General features: G+C 43.2%; 2 protein-coding genes across 5 annotated transcripts in view; one reads left to right on the forward strand and one right to left on the reverse strand.

Annotated features, from left to right (window-relative positions):
• Positions 1–730: 730 nt before the first annotated feature.
• Positions 731–17,332, reverse strand: LOC111862659 (phospholipase A1). The gene is made up of 7 exons (XM_023848197.2): positions 16,261–17,332; positions 10,094–10,202; positions 8,071–8,216; positions 7,741–7,986; positions 3,355–3,546; positions 2,098–2,263; positions 731–1,236 (listed from the first exon to the last, which is right to left on the reverse strand). Exons 1-7 carry the CDS (start codon positions 16,325–16,327, stop codon positions 1,179–1,181), a joined length of 984 nt encoding a protein of 327 aa, XP_023703965.1. The 5' UTR covers positions 16,328–17,332; the 3' UTR covers positions 731–1,178.
• A 1,850-nt stretch (positions 17,333–19,182) lies between these two features.
• LOC111862657 (zinc finger protein 76) overlaps positions 19,183–24,029 on the forward strand; it is a 47,836-nt gene continuing 42,989 nt past the window's right edge. The window contains exon 1 of one of the 4 annotated variants that reach the window (XM_023848191.2): positions 19,183–19,259. The gene's annotated coding sequence lies outside the window, so the exon portion shown is untranslated. Of the gene's footprint in view, positions 19,272–19,293; positions 19,938–23,614; positions 23,654–24,029 lie in introns of those variants that run through there. The other 3 variants (XM_023848193.2, XM_023848190.2, XM_023848194.2) reach the window with 3 other exon arrangements.

Genomic DNA, 24,029 nt, shown 5'->3' on the forward strand with positions numbered 1-24,029 from the left:
ATCCAGGTGGCAGCAGCGGCAGTCCGAGGGACAGTGCGCTGAATTCGGGACACCGACTTTTTGGGAATCCTTTATCACATTCTTAAAGCTGCGAGAATTTCTTCAAAACGCTTGCGAACAGGCGTCTTGTTCGTTACAGCCACACCGTAGTGAACTTCGCTAGCGAAGGAAGGCCACCATGCGTATCAGAGTTTCTCGATCTTGGAGACCAACCAAAACAAGAGTTCTGTTTAATTTCCTGTATGTCCGACGAGCGAAGTTGTGAGGTGGCACTGACCTAAGCCAATTTCATTAATGTCGGATACTGAAGTTAAGCATGTGTAGATTTCTGTTAAGGTTAAATTTTATTAATGTAAGACAACTTCGTGACGGTCGTGCCAAAATTTTCACTTGGCGTTCAGTTTCACAGGTAAATGTAAAATTGTCCCTGTACTGAATTAGACGTAGGTAGGAGCGCAATTATAGCTCCTACATTCCTGACCTCTGCACTAGATAGAAGTGAGTGGTCATCTTCACGCCGCGACTATTTTATCCCCGGCGAAAATCGCCCCGATACCTATTGGAAAAGGGGGTGGGTGGGCCAGAGAGCTCGTCCCTGCACCGACTGAGCTATCGAAGCTTCTCCTTCGAGGGATAAACCTGAAATGTATCAAAACAAGGTTTGTGTAAAAGAAACAGGAGAACTGCAGGACCTGATGTTTGGCAGGCAGTTAGGGGTGAAGGCTGTCGGTGACGTGTTGTGAGATCCGTGGCTCTCACCACGTTTACTGGTACTAGCTTCAGTGATATGACGCCGTGTAGTCTGATACACTTTGCCGACGTTTCTGAGGAACATGTTTCGATCGTCAGAGTCGATGAGTCAGGGTGCAATCAGCAAGTAGAGCTGTCTGCGGATGCCGACATGTTGACGTTAGGACACAGAGCACGCCCTCATAAAGTTAGAGAACATTCGGGTCCTAAATCACACAATTAACTGCAGTCTCAGCTTAATATGTATTTATTTTGACTGGAAGTCCACTTTCCCAGTATTTATAGCAAACTATTCTCGCCATCGGATTGTCTGATAGCGGAACTTTCGCGCAATTTGTCCTGGGAAATTTACTTCACACTTCCATAAACTTCACAAAACCCAGTTTGGATTTCTTCCCAGAATGCAGTGCTGCCATCAGGCGGTCGAGTCAGTCAAACGGACAGTCGCGTCCATGCCTGAGAGTCACACAGTATGTCCCCGTCGCCCTGCAACGGCACGCAGGTATTAGTAATAGTGGTAGTAGTTACATTCACAGGCATTCTTTTAATTCTTTACTTATTTACACGCTTACTTAGCAGCCCAAAGGTCGGTCATAAAGAAAGCATGAGCAAAGGGACAAACATAAGACGAAACAGGGTGACATGTACAGTTTAGAAAATAACCATTCATAATGCTATATTATAGCATCTTGTTTCGCGTATCACTTGTATCAGTTCCGCAGTCTCACGTACAACACAAATGATCTGTAAAATTTATCAACAGCTATTCACTTTAGAGTTTTACACTACACGTTTCGGCCAATTCGTTCATACGTTCATCACCAGGTGTTGAAAATTATGGATGAGGAAACTGCTGTCATCTGTATCGTTGCTTTCAATTTATGTCGCGAAACAGGTGTGCCCGTTCTTCCCCAAGGTGTGACTGCCTTCCGTACGCTTGTCAGAATGAAAATGTTTAAGCTCTAGTCCTATAATTTAAAAATTGCAGTAGAATTCAAACATCAAATTAGAATATACAAAACTATAATTTTGCTTGTGGCTCTGTATGGGTGTAAAACTTGGTCTCTGACATTAATGGAGCAACATAGACTGAGGGTGTTTGAGGAGAATATTTGGACCGAAGAGGGATGAAGTGACAGGAGGATGGAGAAAACTATATAATGAGGAGCAGTTATTAAATAAACCCAATGTGAACAGTCAGATTAGTTTGTTTGAAACATTTGTTGTGTTGATGGCCAGAGTATCACCCAGGTATTACTACCGATATGTTTGAATCATTTCAGAGTTGCAGATTTCACACGTGGTTGCACTCTGCTTCCGTCTGTGTTGGCCATCCTGTATACCTACCCATCGGGTGTTTCTTCTCCCATCGGAACTGGGGTTCCTGGCAGCAGGCCCAGACTGCGCCCTCTTCTGGGACAGACGGCGGTACATGGGACGCCCATCGTTGTCTGCCGTGACACTGTGGCCGCAAAGTAGCAAGCGCTTTGGAAGTGACTGCATCGCGCCTGCCCTGTGGACACAGAGATGGTGCCGTGTGTTGTTCCTCGAACTGAGATTGCGATCTTTGTCAGCTTAGGCAATTGAGACTATACAGGTTTATTCCTTTGGCGTATATACTCGTATGTCGAGCTATTTTGTGAATCCAAACATCGCGATGGAGTTGGTAACATTCTGGACATCTCCGCCACGATTCTCGGTCGAGCATCGAGCTCTGTGCCTTTCGCGCTTCCGCGATTCACTAGTCGTTTCAGTGCCTTAAAACAGTCTTCGGCAGACTTTCCCTGATGGGCTTGTGATATGAGTAAGTAAACTTCGAGAATGCAAAGCAGAGAGAAAGCTTTCAAGAATCATCGCCTTCTTTCGACCTACCATCTTGTCGACCTGCTGCTTCCATCTTCAAACCATAGTAAAATAGAGGCATCATGTTTCGAGAAACGTTTCAAACTAACTGTAAGACTGGGCACGCTAACCTACACTGCATAATAACATAAACACTGTAGCGCAGGAGGAGGATGTGAGAAATTTGCGCGTTTGTGTGCTTGCATCCATAAGATGAGACGGGTCATACTGAGCGCGCTATAGCTGGATATACAGCTTAACTTGCTAACACTTGAGCCAGAGGGGTAAGCAGAAACACAGAGACGCATTTCAGCACGTGGCAGGCAATCTTGCTTAAAATGGTGTCTGCATCCTGCAGTTCCAAACGCTTCTCTGCAGTTTCATCTTGTTGCAAGTGCAGAGAGCAACACTCTGGCGTGCTGGCGTTATCACCGAGTTGTTATGGCATCTGAGTAGGGATTTGTACATCACATCAAGCAATATGCCCCCTCCCAGCAGAAACATCATGCTTGCTGATATACCGCGTCCTCCACGGTCTCTGGACCTCATTTCTGTCATCAGAGAGCTTTGTTCATGGCGAGGCGTAATCAAGTGTATCAGCAGCTTCCAGTGGCATTCACAAACCGTGGAAGCCCCCCCCCCCCAAACTTCATGGGGTGAAAATTAATGTTGGAAATAATGTGAAGTTGCTTGCGAACCATACTGAAATAACGTAATTTCTCTGTCCATTATGTCACTAGGCATCGTAACATTGACACTTACGAATGCGGTGTCCGCGACAGCCGGGCTGGAATTGGCCGTTGTTAATGCAGAAGTCCACATGACCCGCAGGAGCCTCTACGCCCAGGAACCCTGCGTTTGTATGGATCACCTGCACCACGTGAGCGTCGTCCCTTGTCAGCCGGAAGGCCCGCGAAGAATACTCGTTTACAAGCGGCCTTGCGGGATCCAAACCTGGACAGAACACGGAAGTGACGTCAATGGATCATAACATAGCATCGGCCGCGTTCTGATTTTTATTTTTTTCTGTTCTGTTGAAGGGAAATTATTAGGCTTAAGGCATCGCAGTGCTGTCTGTGTGCTCCTTCTGGAACTTTAGGATCAAGTGATCTATCTTGTAGGAAGTTTTGATTAAGCACTGTGAAACAGGGGACAGTCCCATGCTAGTACGTTTTAATTTCCTACCTTCAAGACAAAAAGATGGCGGAGTGACGGACATGCGAGTTGGGGCAACGCTAACGCCATTCTTATATGATCCTGAAGTTTTATGTGGTAGCAGGTTTCGAAAGCATATGCGCTTTGTTACGGCTGCTTGTTTCGTACAGTGAAGACCAACAAAATGGCTGTCGTTCAAATAATTCTTTAGATTTCAGTCTATTATCAATAATTAATGGACCATTGGATCTGAGCTCATGACAGCTTTTAAGAAGGTAGATTACAGCCATACCTACAACGTGACTTTGAAATATTTACAAACTTGGCGACGGTGCGAAATTTGGTATCATATCTGACAAATTGGGAATCTATAGTTAAAAGGCACTTAGGTGTCACATTATTCCCTGAAACTATAAGATATTCCTAACACGTTTACAGTTCCACGTAAACAATGGTTTTATCACGTGACTTCCTACTCAGAAGCCTAGCTCATGACCTAGTTGCATTGTGCTCTTGGATTTTAAGTTCCTACAGCCGAGAAATCACTTTAGCAGCACAAGACCTGTAGCATTGGGAGACCGGGCCTTTCTACATTGTACCCGAGTTATTTGTATATTTGTTTTAAATTCTACAATTATTTTCCCATTAATTGCTGTTAATTATATTAGACATATAGGGTACCTGTTGTTACCACGCGGAGAGGCACCTGCATTGTGTCGACAAGGTGCCCAGTTCAAATCACGGCCAGGACACAGAGCATGCTAACCATGACAGATGGAGAGAGAGAGAGAGAGAGAGAGAGCATGGCCGTTTCCTTCCGGCGTTCAGAAGACGTCACGGGCCTGTTTGCTGTTGGTTGCATCTTATTTCTCCTTATGAGTCATTTTGCTCGTGGTTAATGGGAGGTGCAATCTCGTCCAGTGTTGTGGCTGAGTCATTTCCAGCAGTATCAGAGATTTCTCTCTTTTTCGCAGCTTCCAGACTGGCATTGCGTTGCACACATCCTCCTATGCAAAGGTGGCCGGGCGTGAAGGTCAAAACTCACCTCCATCTACTGTCAAGTTTAAGAATGTGTGGCGCTTTACCTGCGCTTCCTATACGTCTGCACGGCGTGTGCTTAACTAAACACAGAGGTGTTTAGTTTTCACTTAACGACAGAGTTCAAGAATGGCTTGTCTTTGACCAGAAGTGAGGCAGCGTTCGTATTGTTTGGTACAAGTAGTATAAATAAATTGTTGCCGCTTCTCATGTCGGTAAGGATATTTTCACGCAATCGAGTGTGACTATACACGGAGTTTGGATTGGTAATCGGATTTATTGGACACTTTAACGCACAACCCGTGACTGCACTTTACAAATCACTATCACATAAAGACTAGTTTCTTCATTCACTGCCTTCACTGTTCTGCTTGGTAGGGTCTTCCAATAGTGGACGTTCCTCTGCTTCCTGGCTCACGTCCTCGCTGGCCGGCGGCCATCTCACGCCGGTCTCCTCTTCTAACTGCCGGCTCAAGTCTGTGTCGTAAGTCAAGTCAAAGCCACATTGCAACTGACGGTCAGTCACTCAGTAAGTCTTGGTGTCGAGCCCCATCTGGGACTAATGACAAGATATTAATTATTACCGTTTGACAGTTATGGTCTTATTTTTGTGGGGCGCCCTCTCTGACGAGAGGACGGGTCTGTCTTTTGCACATGCTGCTGGCCCTTGCCGACTCGGTCTTTCTCGGGTCCGAGTCCCTTGGGACTCGCGACCATATTTTACTGTCCCAGATTTGAGACTTCCCTTCTCGTCGCCTCCTACGACTCTCAGGGTCACGGTGGAGGTATTTGATCCAGCCTCCGCACGGGGGCTCCGTCATAATTGCAGGTGGTCCTCTTTATATATCCTAGGCACGGACCGCACAGAAAACGCAGCTTCCAACAGTTACTCCATTGTTTCTTGTTACACAACCGTTACCTATTGATGGCTGTTTCTGTGGCTTCACAGTTCTTGCTTTGAGCAAATATACCACAATATTTACCACCTGTCCAGTTCTTCGCGTCGCTGAATTAAATGCGTGTCTGCTACGAGTAGCCCAGACTTTGTTGAGAAGCTTGTTCTGCATATCCGGTTCTCATCAGCCGCATTCTTCATGATAGCACTCAGTTGAATTAGTATCCGAGTGCTCATACTCTGCTCTTCCGGGCTATGAAAGCTTCTGGTTTGGTAGGCGAGAAGCCAGACGTCGAAGAAAGGCGCTGTTGATGTCGCTATCTGCCAGTCCACACTGTGTCATGATGCAGAAGATCACAACACGAATTTTCGCCGCTTGTGGGCCCATATACACGAAAGTCTCAGTTTTACAGACGGCATGAGATGTGAAACCTCTACTAATTTTGTTTGAAATTCGTTTGTCCGTGAGAAGGACGCACAAACAGTTTATGTAACGAATCGTAATTGTAGTAACCTCTAACTGTCTGAGACTCTGAATATTTAAAGCATCCATTCGTATCTCTCCAATAACGTACTGTCGCCGTTGCAAAAACCAGTAATCGCTGTTTGTTGTGATACCACATAAATACTGTCTCTGTCACTGCCTCTACAGCCATTTCTTGGGCCTTGGCCGCTATTTCAGTTTCTTGATATTTTACACAGTCGGTATCACTCCTTTGACGGGGGATCAGCCCGTCGCAAGGTCGCTGCCTAGACACACAAGACGCCACAAACACATAATAAATGCACACAGACATCCATGCCACAAGTGGGATTCGAACCCACGACCGCAGTGTTTGAACTTGTGCAGACACTTCATGCCTCAGACCGCGCGGCCACGGTGATCGGCATATAATAGTCTGTATGGGGAAGATGCAGGGTTCTTGAATGTTAAGGCAGATGGTACATAGAATTACCGCTCATATTTAAAGGAGGAGCCTGTATAGATTAGTCGGTTTAGCAAAGGGCTACAGGTTCGATGGCCCGGGTTCGAGTCCCAGCAGTGCAGCCTCAAGACCGGCTCTGGAACCCAACCAGCCTCCTGTCCAGTGGGTTGTGGTGGCTCTATCCCGATGGTAAAGTGGTAGGGGCGTGAAGCTGACCAGTCACTTCCAACTGTGCCGAGGTCATGAATGGCGGAGAGATGCCTCTGCTCTCCCATAAACCTTCATGGCATAGTGCTTAACTAACTAATTACAGGGCCAACTTTTCTTACAGATTCCATAAGGCCAAGAACTGGTGATGACTGTGAACTAATAATGTTGTTCACACTGTCACAGCCTCTGGCTCGGGGGCTCATCTCGGCTGTCACACCCCCGTGACATACGCTACTCGTTCCAAGAGGTTCTGGCGCCTAAACATTAACGGGATGGTCCACTGCTTACTTCGTGCTACGAGGCTTAACTGTTACATGTCCATGTGAACGTCCTACAGTTAGTTTTAATAGCGTGTTGCTTAATGAACAAACTTACGAAATTTATTAAAAAAGAAACAGAAGTAAATATACAAAATATTAATAGTATATACTCTTAGAGTTAAGAGGTATATTCAAAAATCGCGGAGTGACCGCTATGATAGAATAAGATGTTTATAAGAATGTGCTGCCGAGGGCCGGATGGGCATTGCCTAGGCCATTTTTGTACGTACATTTTTTTTTCAGAATTAAAAAACTGATCTGTAATAATTAAGAAATGTGTATCAAATTTCTTCGTGAATTGAGGATCAGACGGTTAGACGCCGGCTTCTCACCGCGACGACTCAGGTTCAGTACAAAATCGGGTGAAGTGGGATTTGTGGTGGACAAAGTGTCACTGGGGCAGGGTTTATCTCCAAGCAGTTTTCTTTCCCCTGCCAATTCTCATTCCGCCAGCTGCTCGTTGTTCATTAATCGTCCTATCATCACCAGACGCTACGTAATCACAATACTGACGGCGTGATTAAGTAACCAGCTTGAAGAAAGTTAGCGACTTTACGCGGGAATTAAGTGCGTACTGCTGAGGAAGGCAGAGATGCCGGTGTACCGATTATCTTGTGCATCTTGGACGACAGGTGGCTGCTCATCATGCCACAGATGTGCGCTCCGAGACTGTGTCCCACGCACTGCATGCTGGTGGCGCGCGCTCCGTGGCGTGTCAGGTAACTATACAGAAGGGCCGAGCATTGGGCCACCAGCCGCGTGTTGCTCAGAGCCGAGAGGTAGCAAGGGAACTTCGTGAGAGGCTCCCAGTCCACCGTGAAGACATTGTAGTCCCCGCGCTCCGTGTATGCTGAAAGTATATGATATGTGCTGTACTGTGTTGAACAGGAACATAATTCCTCCATCTTCACGGAACAAACACTGTGGCACGTACCTTTGGTGACGAATGATATTGGAGTGTCACTCTCCGACTCGTTGAACCCGTGTATGATGATGACACTGCGCTTGTCTGGGTCCCAGCCGCCATAGTGGAGCGACCTCGGGTTCTGCACATCGAGCTGCTTGCGATGTGGATAGTCACTGTATGAAGCAGTTGAGAAGCTACTGGTATTTTGTATGCCTCAAGAATTGTTGATAAGAAAGATATAAACGTATTGCGTACTGTTTCTGTTGTTCGAGTGACAAAGTTAGTACAGTTTACCTAGAATCACGCATTCATTCATTCAGCAATGGCTCTGTAGCCTTTGTTGGCCACTGGCCTCTTCTTCAGTTTCGTAATCTTTTTTTACACAGACGGTAGCACTCCTTGGACGAGCGATCATCCCGTTGCAAGGCCTCTACCTACTCACAGAACAACACAAACACAGAATAAACGCATAAACAGACATCCATGTCTTGAGTGGGATTCGAACCCACGGTCCCAGCGTTCGAGCAAGCGAAGACAGTTCATACCCTAGACCACGCGGCCGCCGCGATCGACTACCTAGTACAATGCATTTTGGAAAATTCCACCGGTAATATCAATGCGCTTTGCAACTCGTGTGAGGACATGGCGTGTTGCTCGTCTGTACAGTGTACAGCTCTGTCTCAGAAACCGTTCGGAATAGGACACATGTACATGTACACTTTTTTGCTTAGAATGACCGATACTATGAACTACCAGAATATTGACCTTTCCTCCTGGAAGATTCTGTATATGTTGTTAAAGGAATCTGGCCGAGTTTGTCTTTTCCGACCAAATTCGGAAACCTGATCCATGTAACTTGAAATTTCCTTTTTCAGGACCGCAAGAGAGAGATCTCTCTATGCAGACAGGGTTTGGGGAATTCTAGGACGTCACCAGTTCTCCCTAAGTTCCCTGACCGTGCACCATAACACGGGGAATGCTTCCTACCATTCAGTTTAGAAGGTTTTCCTTTCTCGTCTGCTGTCCAAAGACGTAAAAATTAAAATATACGAAACTCTACCTTTGCCTGTGGCTTTGAATGGGTGTGAAACTTGGTTTGTAACAGTTATGGAAGAGCATATACTGAGGGTGTTTGAGGACAGGGTGCTAAGGGGAGTGTTTGGACCAAAGAGGGATGAAATAATTTGAGGTTGGAGAGAATTGCACAATCGAAGCTTCATAACTTGACCTCTTCGCCAAATGTAATTAAAATGATAAGCTCGCGGAAGATGAGACGGACAGGGCATGTAGCACGGATGGGAGAGAATAGAATGCATACAGGATTTTGGTGGGAAAACCGGAAAGGAAAAGACTACTAGGAAGACCTAGGAATGAGTGGTAGGATAATATTTAAATGGATATGAGATAAATAGGACGGGGTGGTATGCACTGTCCCACAGTAGGGGCCATTGGCAGGCTTTCGTTAATATGGCGATGAGTCTTCGTGTACCATAAAATAGTGGAAAATTCTTGAGTAGCTACGCAACTGGCGGTGAACTCAGCCCAGCTCATTTTGCCTATAAAGTTTCAGTTCTTGAATACTCAGTATGAAATTTGATCAAAATCAGTTTAACAATTATGGGGTTAAAAGAGGGCACAGCATAAAGATAATTTTCTCATAAGAGTTTCCGACGGAAGGGCATTCAACGTTTGTTCGAAATATTGAGTTGCGTGCGGAAGCGCATGCTAACTGTTCGTTACTCTTTCCTGATTTTAGCCAAAATCGAAATATTGCTGCAAGGTCCAATGAAATTCCGCAAAATCAAATTCCAGAAGAAAAAGAATATCTCTTCAGTGTGGACAGACACCCTGAATCTGACAGACACAGTCATGCAAGCTCTCGTTGGCAACACACAAAACATGACAAAATGCAAACAGCTGTTATCCACCTGGGTTGAAAATAAATTTGTTGACTTATACAGACAGGCCTAATACTCATATTACCTGGTGTGTAGTCTGTAGAGGTATACACTTAAGGAACGTTGCAAACAAAACACGAGCAGGACCTTACCCACTGTAGATGAAGAACTTTATGTCTGGGTCCGGACACGAGTTGGTCCTCTTCAGCACGCATTTCCAGTATCGGAGATCCATCGCGTTCCAAATGGTTGTCGAGACGTCTGCAAACCAGAGAATTGTCTGGACAAGGTGCCGTCACAGTTAGATACTGTAGCGTGTAGACCCATTACTGGGCAACGATATTCCCATGGAAATGCCTTGTGTTCATAAAAGTGAAAAGTAAAGCTACCCCTGTAAGAGGCCATGGAGGCCCATAGGATTGTGAGACGTCGAGGCTCTCACATTTTGTAAACATAGATGGCGGTGAGGTTGTCAGCCTTACTCGCCGGCCGCCCCTTTACCGACAGGAAGATTCCTGGTACTAATTTCTGTTAGAGGCCGAGTCGACGCCAGGGCGTTATTGCGGCTAGAAGGATTAGGTCAATTGAAAAGTCCAATGGCCTAATCGGGAATCGAACATGCGACCTTCCAGCCTGTAGCATAGTGCCTCAACCTACGCTACCGCTTTGTGTTCATTGGATCCTAAACCTGCGCCGTGCGCATTGAGAGAAAATCTTCTTGTTTGGCTACCCTGTCAGCTCAGACTGTCTTGGAAGCTGAGTCCGGCTCTTTCTGACGACGGTGTGTAACAGTAGACTACTATTTATTATTTTCGAAATTATGCATCATATTTCAGTTTCCTTTCAAACAGCTTTTTCGGAAAGTGGGCTTGTTTCCGCCGACGGCCGAGGTTGGCCCCATTAGGGGGGCGCCACTCTTCATTCACCAGTGACCGGCAGGTTGAGCTTGCTGGCCGACTTAGCAGCTCGTCTGCCCAGCCACTGGCTCTGCTGCCGGAAGAAAGCGGCTATAGTGTACATGCGCGGTCACGTCTGCCGCATAAAATTGCCTTAATATCCTACAGCGTCTTACATGTTTTGTGTTCTGTGATCCTCCTTGCGAAGCTGACACGGGGTCGAGAAATGTCAGCGAGGCTCGTCGCTATGCTTAGTGCGATCGAGTCCACACGTCACCCCAACCCCCCTGCCTAGGTCTCATATTGTTTCTTCCCTTAATATTTTCAGACAAAAGTGTCGTGTGCATTCTTCTCCCTGTGAGTGCCGCACAGTATATACTGTAAAAGCTTATCGTGGAGGTCTTGCCTCCAGCCTCCTGCTGCGTCCCCACCAGTATCCTGCACTGACGTGCCAGTAATCTGTGAGGTCCGAGGTTCTCACAGCGGTGTCTGTTGGAAGTGTCTTCAGTCTGACTTCGGAAACTAACAACAGATTGAGAGCTCCAGTTCGCAGAGACCGCAGGTGTATACGTATATACCTATGTATATGTGACTGTAAGCAACGACCGTTTCTGGACAACGGTTCGGTAAACACGTTCCCGCGACAACGAATTGCACACAACAATAAAGTTACTGTTGTAAACGGAGTGTTATCTACGTATGTGGTCCTTACCGAGATGTTATAATCAGGACAGTTATAGCAATTCCGTTGTTGTAAAGCGGAAGTCGTACAAAATCATGATAACGAAAATTTTCGCAATATGGACAAGGCGAAGCCGGACATAGAAAGTAAAGAGGCTTGAACTTGGCGGCGGTCAAGCATATGACCGTTCAAATGACTAGACTGCCGTTGTAGTGGAAGCTACTGGAAATAGGGCATAATCTGCTGTACTGAGCCTGGACTGACAGAGGCCCTGTATATATTTTATATACATTTATTAATATGTTTTACATGTAAAATTTAAATATCCTTTATATTATGACAAATGACTTACTACTGCAGACAATGACTCTGACAGAAGACAGACCCGTCCTCTCGTTAGAAAACTCTCAAACTGTGATAATTAATTATCTGGTCAGAAGCCCCAGATTGGGCTCGACGCTGAGACTGACTGACTGACCGTCAGTCGTAATGTGACTTTGACTTTGACAATGAGTTCAGTTCTGACTAGTATTTTAGCCCGAGGGCAGTGAGTGAGGACAGAAGCTGAAGAATCTCAATTGCTGAGAGCCGTTACCAGACAACGACTAGTGAAGGTTTTAGAAGACTGAGGCTTGACATGTGCTGTGGCAATTCTTAAAGTGTACATTAGCGGTAGTGCTGTATTTTTTTGTAGTTCCGAGTCCTGTGTAAGTCGTGAATAAATCCATTCACCAATCCAAACACCATCTATAGTCATACCTAAATCGTGATAGTATATAGTACAGATGGGCCTGTATATATTGCCTGCGATTTTTACTTGAAACATTTTTGGTTCTGCAGATATTCAGGGAATGCCAATCCAGGTGCCCGCGTAACAGCATGTAAGTAGGTCTCTGTGTAAATTGCCTGTTTTTTGTTGTCCTGTATTAACCAAAACTGAAATGTGTCGACAAATCCTAGGAAACTTCCCAGTTTGAAATTTCATGGAAACTCGTTCAGCGGTCCACAGATTGTTAACGTGCTGACAGGCGGACTGAAATACTGAAGCTAATAAGCGACTCTTCTTTGTGAACGGACCAAAAATCTACGGCTTTCATAAATTCTCTAAAATATTGCTTCCATAATGCTCACATGAAGGGAGCGACGTCATTTTCGCGATTTCCGCATTGTTTTGTTTTGAACGCGTCTGTCTAACGGTCCTTCTGCATGCCGCCTGAAGGCGCCGACTGGCAGCTGGCAGTCCGTGGTCACTGGACCCAGTGTCCGCAACTCCTCCTTCAGCCTCGCAGTAACTACGAAATCTCTATGTCACTGACCATAATGTTATTGCAGAATGAACTCCTGTTGTCAGTGTTTATAACTTTGGTCAAAGCATATGTTTTGTTGGCGAAAATTGATATAAATATTAGTGGTGGGCTTGTTTTATTACACACAGTCATTTCATACGCACAATTCGTCCACATCAAAGCCAGTGTCTGTTCGGGAAGCCCTAACCTACATACTGAGCGCATCAGGTTATTGTTCTGGTAGTCAGCCTCATTTGTTCCTCAGAGGGATGCACATTTCTCGGAATTTGTGAAAGCAGTTGTTTGCATATTTGTTGATGCGTTTAATGGCAGTTTAGGTTATACTTTCAGGAATTTTAAATGAGTTTAGTTTTAGAAGTCACCGTTCACATTTTTGTTTCGTGTAAGTAGAATCAGTTGTCAGTCCTGTCTAGGTAACCCGTCTCTAAGTTATGAGTGATGAGCAAGATGGCGTCCATCAAAGGAATTCATGCTTTGTGTCAACATGTGTATTGTATTGTATTGTATTTTATTTTCATCCGTTTTGCTACATAGTAACATTTGGACACGTCATTCATAATATAAGTTAACAAAATAAATCTACATAGTTACAAGCATACTAGGAACTATATTGATTGATTTATCCAGGAGTACAACTTAACAAACAAACATGATGATGTCCAAATCATGACTCATCGCTCCTAATTTAACATTCCTGAGGATATTTATTTTAATTTGACACTAAATGACTCCTAGACTTCAAAGAACATGGGTATCAACTCATATATCAATTTATCTTACTTTCAAACATGACAATTTTCCATGATGTTTCCTGCCACGCATGTACACACACACACCCTCTTCTAGAATAATAGAGCTACCTAATGTGACCTTAATCTTTACTCCTAGTCTTTCCTTTTTAGTTATATATGTACACTGTAATTTCTTAATATGACTGTTATTCCTTGGGATTACTGGCTTTTGGACTTTGTCCATCATCCTCTATACCTGACATCATCCTCAGAACCCTTCAGGATCCACCTCTTATCAAGTAAGTAAGTAAAAAGTAAAGCTATCCCTGTTCGTTCGTACTTATCAAGGATAACCCGTATTGGAAATTGGACAAGAAAGATATGTTGTTTTGCACGTTATGCGTTTAAAAGGAACACTTCGACTTGAATACATAGCAAACTTGTGCGGGAGCCGGGTCGAATATCTTCACCGCATCCCTTGCGAGTCAAAGTAGGCGACGAAAATGGAACCCAGTGCCAGGGGTATAACCGGGCCACCCTGTTCCTGGGACCTCGCCCTCCAGGTTGGAGGAGTCTCGAATCTGAGACAGTAAAATATGGTCATGAGTCCTGCGGGACTCTGATCCTAAAATGACTGCGCTGGCGAGGACCAGCAACAGTTGTAAATTACAGGTCCGTCTTCTCGCCAGAGAAGACATCCCACATCAACAAACCCGCAACTGTCTGACAGTAATAAAAATGTGGTCTTGGGCCCCATATGGGTGCCTGACACCCAAACAGACTGGCTGACTGACCGTCGGTAGTAACATATCTTTTGATCATTAAAAAGTAAAATAGTTCCGTCCAGTGTGACTAATTAAGATTTTCTTATTTCAATTATTCATGCCCTTACATGTTTCGGTCTTCAGAGACCATCTTCAGAGGGACACCTATACATCAATACAGTTAGCAGCCACTATTACAGTACATGTTCTAAAAGTTAAAATATATACATACAATATAAATAATATACAATTGGCTGTAAAATCTAAAGTCTTTAAACTACAGCCGCTGTTCCAATACATTAAAATATTTATACGTAGTTAGTTTGATAAGATTCTGTTGGAATTCGTAAACCAAGCGGGTTCGTATCGTTTCTCTTATTACTTCTTTTGACGGGGGCCGAACGTGTGCCTCCTGTCGTTCTCGAGAAGAGGGTTCTTGATGCTGTCCTGCATGTGTTTGTGGCCCGCTGTGACGGACCAGAATGAAACAAATCAAATAACTTTGATCAGATTAAATCTTCCACACAACAATTAGTGTTGGCAAACGAAACCAAATTTAATCGAAATCCATCCAGTAGATTTGAAGCTGAAACTCATAGACGGGCGACATGCCTTCTTCATTGTGTCTTTACAGTTTGTAGGACGTGCACTCTGTTCAGAGAGTGTACCACTGAAAGTGGATGGCACAGACCGCTGCCAGTTGCAGTCATGCGGAGCGGGTGACAGGAGCGTTCCATGCGTGACATCAGTTCATGGAGAAGTGACATTATCAGCTTGGAAGTGAGGATCTCATAGCTGTGGCTGTGAAAACTACTGTAGTCCGAGATGTTGCCAGCAAGTGAAGCAGAGTCACGGGAACAAACGGACCACGCATCGGGGCACTGTGCTACAAGCCGGAAGGTCGCGGATTCGAACCCCGATGAAGCAGTTGGATATTTCAATTAACATAATTCTTCCAGCCGCACTGTGGCCCTGCGGTCGACTCAGCCTCTAACAGAAATGACTACCAGGAATTTTCCTAGAGAGTAAAAGCGGCCGGCCTGTGCGTAAGGCGCAATTTGGAAATAAATCCTCTTCTGTGATACAACACCTTAAATTCAGCAGAATGTTAGGCACGTGTATAGCAGTTCTCCATAGATGGCAGTACTTTCCTCCGAAACGTCGATACGTACCCACGAGACCACACGGCATCGCATCCCATAATATTAAACGAAGTGGCAACTGCATGTACGATGTTCTTCAGTATATAAGAACTGTAGTCTTTCCAACACAATGTCTAATGACCTCAGCGGAAGGTCGCGGGTTCGATTCCAGGTGAGGTCATTGTACTTTTCAATTGACGTAATTGAATGACCGCCATTTGTGAGCCGACTGTCTAGAAAATGTGGGAGCCCCGACGTCTCACAACCCTATGGGTCTCCACGACATTTTTTTAAATACAGGCGTAATATTACCATAAATGTAACTTCTAATGTGTACGTTAGTTGAAAACGGTATACAAGTAATCATTTAAAGCACTGTGGTATTATTATTATTATTATTATTATTATTATTATTATTATTGGAGGGGGTGGGTTTCCCCATGCACCGCGACTAATAGTCTTAGCACTGTGGTAACTACATGTACCATCTGCTTTCACGTTTAAATATTTATATTCGCCCAGAGAGTGCATCTATATTATTACAATAGAACAGCGATTACTTCCCGAAACAGCATTAAGCGATTCGTATCTGCAATGGAGGCGGAGTGTGTTTTCTGAGCTTTATTAACTGAATGTTTAAATGTGATTTAGATTAATTAGGTTTCGCAGAATTAATGCATGTTTTGCTAATTAACTTGTGTCCTTGGTTTGCCGGCTTTTGTTAACAGACCAATGAACATTTAAGAAACTCTCATTATGTGCTTCTACGATTGATGCATTGACAGCTGCTTGCTTACCTTGAAACAGGAGCAACACTACAACCCGGGGCAGAATGTCACGCATGCTCCGGCCGAAAAGTAGCATGCTCTGTGTCTCGCTGGAAGATGTACACTGCAACTGGACTCAGCCGTGGTCGTCGCGTATGTTCCGCTCTACTTGAGCGACTTGAGCACTGCCGATGTCTGTAAAACACTGTACGAGTGCACCCTCCTGAAACATTTTCTGCTCCCTTCATTGATAACATGGAAGAACGTGTATATGCCGCTGGATGAAGTTCATATTTACGAGTATTTATTCACTTATGTGTTCGTTTAAGTTTTATGTATTTTTATTGTCACGTGTAGGGGTGGGGTGTGTCTGTCAGACGGGTTTGGGATTGGATGATTGGATTTACTGCACGTAAACACTCAGCTCGTAACTAGAAGAAATGCAGCGCTACCGCTGATCCACACACTTTGCAGTTCACCGGTACACGCACACTAGTGTTCTCAGCCTTCACTGGTCGTATTCTGGCAACGGATTTATTGCAGTCTCACTGTCAAGCAGCAAACGTAAAGTCTTCTTTTCACCGTCCACTAACTTCCATTTTCAATTGCATGCCCATCTTGCTTTGACATAGCACAGAAGCTTAAACCACTGGGTAGATTTGCTTATAATTTGAAACGGAAACCTTCATCAAAACTCCTCTGCAATTCCAATTTTCCGCTATATTGATTCATAATAGAAGCTAATTTACGTAAGACAATAGATGAACTCTCCCATTTACCCCACAAACCACATCAGATTTTAATTAAATTCCATATGGTGACTTCTACAAAAATTGTTCGGCAATTCTGGCCTTCAAGTATGCTGATCGTTAAAAAATACCTAGTTTACATACGGCCTTACATGAACTTTTCCACGTAGCCCCAAAAGTCACAGATTATGCTAATTCGATATGGAGGCCTTTCACTGACTTGAATTTCATTGAAGAGTACTATTTTCTGGGATATATCGCCTTACAGTCGGTAAAAGCCGGTCGACATTTCACACCCCGGTCGCCTTACCCCCTGTGAAAGAGCCCCCGATACCCATTGGATAGGAGGCTGGGTGGCCCCATAGCCGGTCAGGACGATGTGAAGAAGAGATAATTCTTGACTCTCCCGGGACTCGAACTCCGACCCCTCGGTCGTCCAGCCCGTAGCCAGTCACTATACCGACTACACTGTCCCGGCTCTTCTAAAAAGACAGTAATCTTCATAAACACCGCTGTGAGAATCTCAAATCCTACATTTAATTTCATTTTTCCCATTTTTCAGTAACGTTATTAAACCTCTAGCACCGCTGGTAAATTTACGTGTTACAATACGGAGTACTGCTTTTAAATTGCTAACCCTTTTAAAAGCATTAATAATCAAATATATGACCATTCGACAACAATGTACTTGACGCCCTTGACGCATGCTACTACTGTATCTTGCTAACGGGTTTCTCTGTGTTGTTCGTAATGTGTGCTGCAGATGCCAATGTATTTCGTCGGTACAATGGAAATGGACGACAACCAATTCGCAGGATTCCCATCGATAGATATAATAGATGATCGTAGTAGGATATTCAGGATAGCTAAGATAACGTCCACATTCACGAGGAAGCACTAGAAATTGGCGAAACACTAGAAATCATCGAAAAAATGAGACTCGGAGCAAAACATCAAGATTTTCTCGGACCCGGCAAGCGAGTTAAGAGGTATTGGTAACACTAAACAACACATAGCACGTTACTCAGATGCTTAAAGATAAAACAGAGAGACTGAGTTCGCGAGGAAAAATTCAATTTTACTGGATCCCGGGGCACTGCGGAGTTGAATTTAATGAGAGGCCCGACTCGGAAGCAAAGGAATTAATCAAATTAGGTAGAGATAGTCAATTAATATTATCAGTGGCAGGCAGCGGTTAGTCGCTGGCTTCCCACCGCGGCGGCCCGGGTCTGGTCAAGTGGAATTTGTGGTGGACAAAGTGGCACTGGGGCGGGTTTTCTCCGAGTACCTCGGTTTCCCCTGCCAATCTTCATTCCACCAAATTCTCCATCATCATAATCACCCGGGGCAGGTACAATAAACCAATCAGTGGCCGCCGTGCCGAGTGGACCCAATTGGATTCCAACCCCCACTAAGCGAATTTAATTATCAGTGGCAGATCTTAAAACCCAGTGGAAAAAGCCAGGAAGAGCTTCGCAGTTCATGTCAAAACACCAAACGGGACAGAGGAGAAAGCTAGTTTGAAAGGTACTACAGGAAAGGCTCGTCTCAGTGGTTCCGCGGGATAAAAATGAACAGTCTTGCCTTCGTGTCAATAAACCGTATGAGAGCAGGCCACACCAGTCTGAAAGCAAACCTCAACAGATCTATCATTGTGGCCACGGCCGAATGCGAATGTGGTGATTGGCTGAAAACCGAGGAACGTATCATCTGGGATTGTAACCAACAATGATGAACATTTTGTCTGAAGACAGCAGAAAAGAATACCCGAAGTCAGTTACAGAACTCTTATGGCTAGAAGAAAAAAAAAAAGATTTATGCAAGGCGTCTGTTACTTCATAAACAATATTCCTGTATTTATTTAAAAATAGAAATGTGAGAAAAGAAGAAGAAGTAAATGTGCGAAATAATAATAGTATATACTCTCAGACTTAAGATATATATTAAGAATCGCTTGTTATAATTTGTCACAGTAAAAATTCGATACAATGGATAGATAGACCACGTGTACTATGATACGTACTTCTCTAACCTGTGGAAACGTAACTGACATAGCTGATAAAACTAACGAAAAGGGAACTGATATTGTAATGCATCTAAATGTTATAATTTTACTAAAGCACGTGAATTAAATATACGGTAACCTCTGTATAAATGCTTAATTCCCTAAATTGCATTGGACATTAAATTCAACACGTAGCTTAGGAGTTTTTGATTTCGCTATTGGTAGCGCTTCTTATCCTCCATATTGTTTCAACGCGTTGGATGGTGGGTGAAATTGTGAGTTCATGGGTAATTTCCCAAGATTCTTAGATCAGTGAGAAATCACATGTTGGTTAATGTTAGGGGAATGATGTTTATATGATTTTGCATGCAAAGCAACGGCGTGAAGCCGTAGCAAATTTTTGTAGGATGTGTGGCCAACAATTTATTGTCGGATCTTGTTGGGCATTGAGGACTATTCCCAATGGTTTACAGAAATATTTTATTTCGAAACAATTTTTGCCCGTAATGTTAATGCATGTTAATGATGAAGTTATTTTTGTTAAATGTAGAATCTGGAAAAGCTATATGTTCCAAAATGTTGCTTGTAGGAAGGGCGTTGCCCTAGCTTGTTTTAGGGTATTTATCTAGCATTTGGTATACGTTAATGCTTGTGTTTCGGATGTCTTTGGAAAAGAAACTACGAAATTTTTCAGATGATGTTTATTGTAGTTAAATGAGAATGGAAAGGTTCAGCGGACATATCGAGTTTTTCCAGAAATTTTGGACAGCAGTGTTGGTTTGCGAGTGTAACGACTGACACTCCACGCCATTCTTGGCCTGTTAGAACGTCCTAAAAAACTTTATCCAGGACCCATAACGCTCAGGCATAAATGCATACACATACGGCTTAAGAGCGGGTCAGAACTGCAGTGGTTACTGGGTTATTTTTCTAAAAGGCGTACGATTATGCAGGTATCATTACATGTAATATTTTACAGGATCATTTCTGGACATCAAAGTAATTAAAAAAATTGTATGCCCCAAATGCCATCTATAAAGAGGTATAACAATTTATAAAATGTTATCTTCTGCCATCACAATCTGGAAAAAAAAAAAAACTTTCCAGGAGTAATTTGTTTTGTGTGGTGATTGTAGAGATCATTTTAGGCCAGACTTTGTTTCAGTCTGAAACAGTACTGAACAGTCTTTATTTCAAATATGCACTAATGCACAGCAGCACATTTTAAGTCAATCTGAAGCAGTCCCAGCATGAGAAAGCACATAATATACTGTACTGATCCATCGTGGAAAGTGGCATTTCATTCATTGGAATAATGGACATGCACCTAGTGCTAGAAGAGTGCAACAGATAATCTGTGGTTGCTGTCAGAAGATACAGAGAAAAATTCCCTAACTGGAGAGTGCCACATTGTCATACTTTTCTTTCTATGGGCCACTGATGATAGTATTTGGGTGGAATGTGGTGGGATGTTGGCTGTCCCTGTACTGTAGGTAATGTACTTGAAGTTAGAAGATAGCGTACCATCAGTACCAGATGTCTTGCAGCTCGTACAGTAGCCTCCCTTCTGTACACTATACATTAGAAGAACAGAAGTTGTATCCCTATCATGTTCAGTCTGTGCAAGAGTTAGTACCATATGCTGCATCTGCAAACCCTGTGTTCTCTCAGTGGATTTTTAATCACTTGGCAGAAGCCCCTGTGTTTACAGCAAAGGTGTAATTCACAGATGAATCATACTGCACTAGATCTGAGATCAGCAGCATTCACAAGGAATGTGTGTTCAGTTGAAAATCCTACGATTAAATCTCACCTTCAGCAGCAACAGGTATCCATCAACCTGTGAGCTGGACTTTTAGGTGACTCACGTAAGTGAACTATAAGAAGAAATGGCTTTCAGTATGTGTCTTCACATGTAGTCAACACAGTGGTGCTCCACCATATTACTACTTTGAAGTGCATCAGTGGCTGTCTGGACACTGGATTGGTTGCAGACATGAAGCTGCTTCTGTGCCAGTACAGTCTATGCCAGAGGATAACAGTGACATCAGATTCATCAGTTTGCAACTGAAGTAAAAAATACACAGGGATTCTTTTTCTCATTGAAGAGCTGAGTCCTGTGTCCTTGAATATGGAGACCATTTCGAGTACCTCAGTAAGAAAGTAAACATGAGAATTTATTAATACCTCTTTTGTTTGTTTTCTTCTGGTATACAAATAAGATCTAAAAGTTTGTGACGATGGTATATTGCTACAAGTATTATGTTTTTGGACATTATCCATCATCCTGTCTATTTTCTAAAAAAACATCCTGTTTATTTTACAAAACAGGAGGATGGGGACAGAATCCAGTCTCTGAAATCTTGTGTTTTGAAAAATAAACAGGATGGTTTTTCTGATATACAGTTTACTGAACTTAGGAAGTGTTTGATGTGTGACTGTGGAAGCTGAAATTAGAACATCTGTAACTTTTTAAGAAAGGCCCTGGGGTGCATATTCATATGAACTTATTTCCTTATTTTGATATCCAGAAACTGTCCTGTAAAGTATGGTTTGCAATAATGTGACATTTTGTATGTTTCCTTTTGACCAGTGTTCATCCCACTTAGAACATAATTTAAATATACTCATTGTTCCTGACCCACATAACTGTAATGTGTTCTGAAAAATCACAATATAAGTCAAATATATAAAATTCCACTAGATTTGCATGTTATAGATTTAGGTGTGTTCCAGGGCCTCCCTCCGCCAAAGTGTAACAGCCCTTATTTCAGCCATAAATTGATAGTGCAAGAACTCGTCAAGAGTTATGAATTGTAAACATTTTTATGACTTAAAACAATCAGCAAATAGTACTTGCAATGCTAATCTCAAATGTTGGAACAACAGTGTGACCAAGCATGGATGGGTCATATGTAGTGTACAAATGAATATCAGCCGAAAATACACACAAGAAGGTAGATTTGGAGCACTGTTGAATTTCCAACATTGTATGCCTGACGCAAGGTATTGGATGTCAGTTTTAATATCCTTGTACTGATGTAAGACAGGAAGGCCTATGTTAATGTACATGATGGCATGTAAGAGTCCTGTTTGTAAGAAAACTGTGGGTCATGTTTCTTGCCAAGTTGAGAGACAGGTTTGAATCAAATCCACAGACTTACCAATGGTTTTAACTGTCGCATGTTGAATCGCTGGTCTTACATTAGTGACTGGTGACAGCTTTGATTTGCCAGACTTCTCTGTGGCTCAAGCCTGCAAAGCTGCCTGTGTGTGGTGTGCTGTTGAGTTTGTTATTAGGCAGCACATCAGTGATAGCAGGATTGCAGCAAAATCTGATGTCAGTATTACAGTAAACCCTTGCTAATCTGAATTAACTGGAGGGAGAGGTAGCCCTAAAGTACAAAAAAATTTAGAACACAAATAAATGGAAAATTTAGTGATATAAATAGTGCTGTTAAACACTATAAAGGCAAGTTGTACTTGTGTTTGAATGTAATAATGCAGGTTTGAAGTTACTGTCTGAAGTTTTGTCTAAATGGCCAAATGGTTTATATGCCTTCCCAAATGCCATTTAAAGTGTGTACACAGCTGTGAACAACAATTTTCATATTTTGATTCAGCTTATTTGACATCGGATTAACTGACAGATTAGTGAAGGTTTACTGTATTAATGCAGTGGCAGGTTATGCACATACATGCTTTATTGAAGGTACAGAAAAGCTTGAGAACATGACACATCAGCTGTTGGTGTATGCCGATGATGTGAATCTACTGGGTGATAATGTAGATATCATAAAGAAAGGCACACAAGCTTTGATTGACACTAGTAAGGAGGTTGGTCTGGAAGTAAATACAGAGTATACTAAGTATATGTTGCTGTCTTGTCACCAAAATGCAGGGCAAAATCATGACATAAAGATAGGAACCAGATGTTTTGTAAATGTGGCACAGTTCATATATTTGGGAACAACAATAACAAATCAAAACCTGATTCAGGAGGAAATTAAGAAGAGATGGAACTCGGTTAATGCTTGCTACCATCCAGTCCAGAACCTTTTGTCTTTTCGTCTGCTGTCCAAACAAAAAAATTAGAACATACAACACTATAATTTTTCCTTTGCTTCTGTATGGGTGTGAAACTTGGTCTCTGACATTAAGGAGGAACATAGACTGAGGGTACTTCTTTTGGCCGATTTTGGACTTCACCCATCGTCCGGTATATAAAAAAGACAAAAATACCACAACGTTTCGGAGACTGGATCTGTCTCCGTCTTCAGGTGTATAAGGAAGGTTTAACCTACTCAGTTGGGCCCCTTAGAAAGAGCTAGCCTCAATCACTNAATTAGAATGTTTAAATCAAGGAGGATGAGGTGGACAGGGCATGTAGCACAAACGGGGGAGAAGAGGAATGCTTATAGGATATTGGTGGGAAGGCCAGAAGGAAAGAAACCACAGGGAAGACCAAGGCATAGGTGGGTGGACAATATTAAAATTGATTTTAGAGATGTAGGATGGGATGGTATGGATTGGATAGATCTGGCTCAGGATAGGGACCAGTGGAGTGCTCTTGTGAACACAGTAATGAACCTTCAGGTTCCATAAAATGCTGAGAAATTCTTGAGTAGCTGCAGAATTGGTGGCTCCTCCAGAGGGCTCAGCTCCATGGGTAAGTACTCATAAGTAAGAGATCTTACATAATGTATTGATTCATGGTTTTCCTCCAGATATATGTATGTTGAGTCCTCATGTGCCAGAATTGCATGAGAACTTAAATATAAATTTGACACTGGAATAGATATCCATTCTTTCTCTAGGATATGGTTTCCATCTTTGTTGATATCACAGTATATATGTACAAGGATTGGATAAAAAGTAGTGCAACACTGCTGTAACATGAAAGATGTGCGTCAGGTGGTACTAGAGCCATCTGTAGCTGATAGCAGAAGTTCAGTTGACATAGTGCTGTGAGTGGCTCTGGTTTGTGTTTCATTGAGTTGCATTGTGCATCGTCTTGAAGTGCAGGAGCCCAGTTCGAGCACCCT

The sequence above is a fragment of the Cryptotermes secundus genome, unplaced genomic scaffold, assembly GCF_002891405.2.
Source record: "Cryptotermes secundus unplaced genomic scaffold, Csec_1.0 scaffold5, whole genome shotgun sequence".
NCBI lineage: Eukaryota > Metazoa > Arthropoda > Insecta > Blattodea > Kalotermitidae > Cryptotermes > Cryptotermes secundus.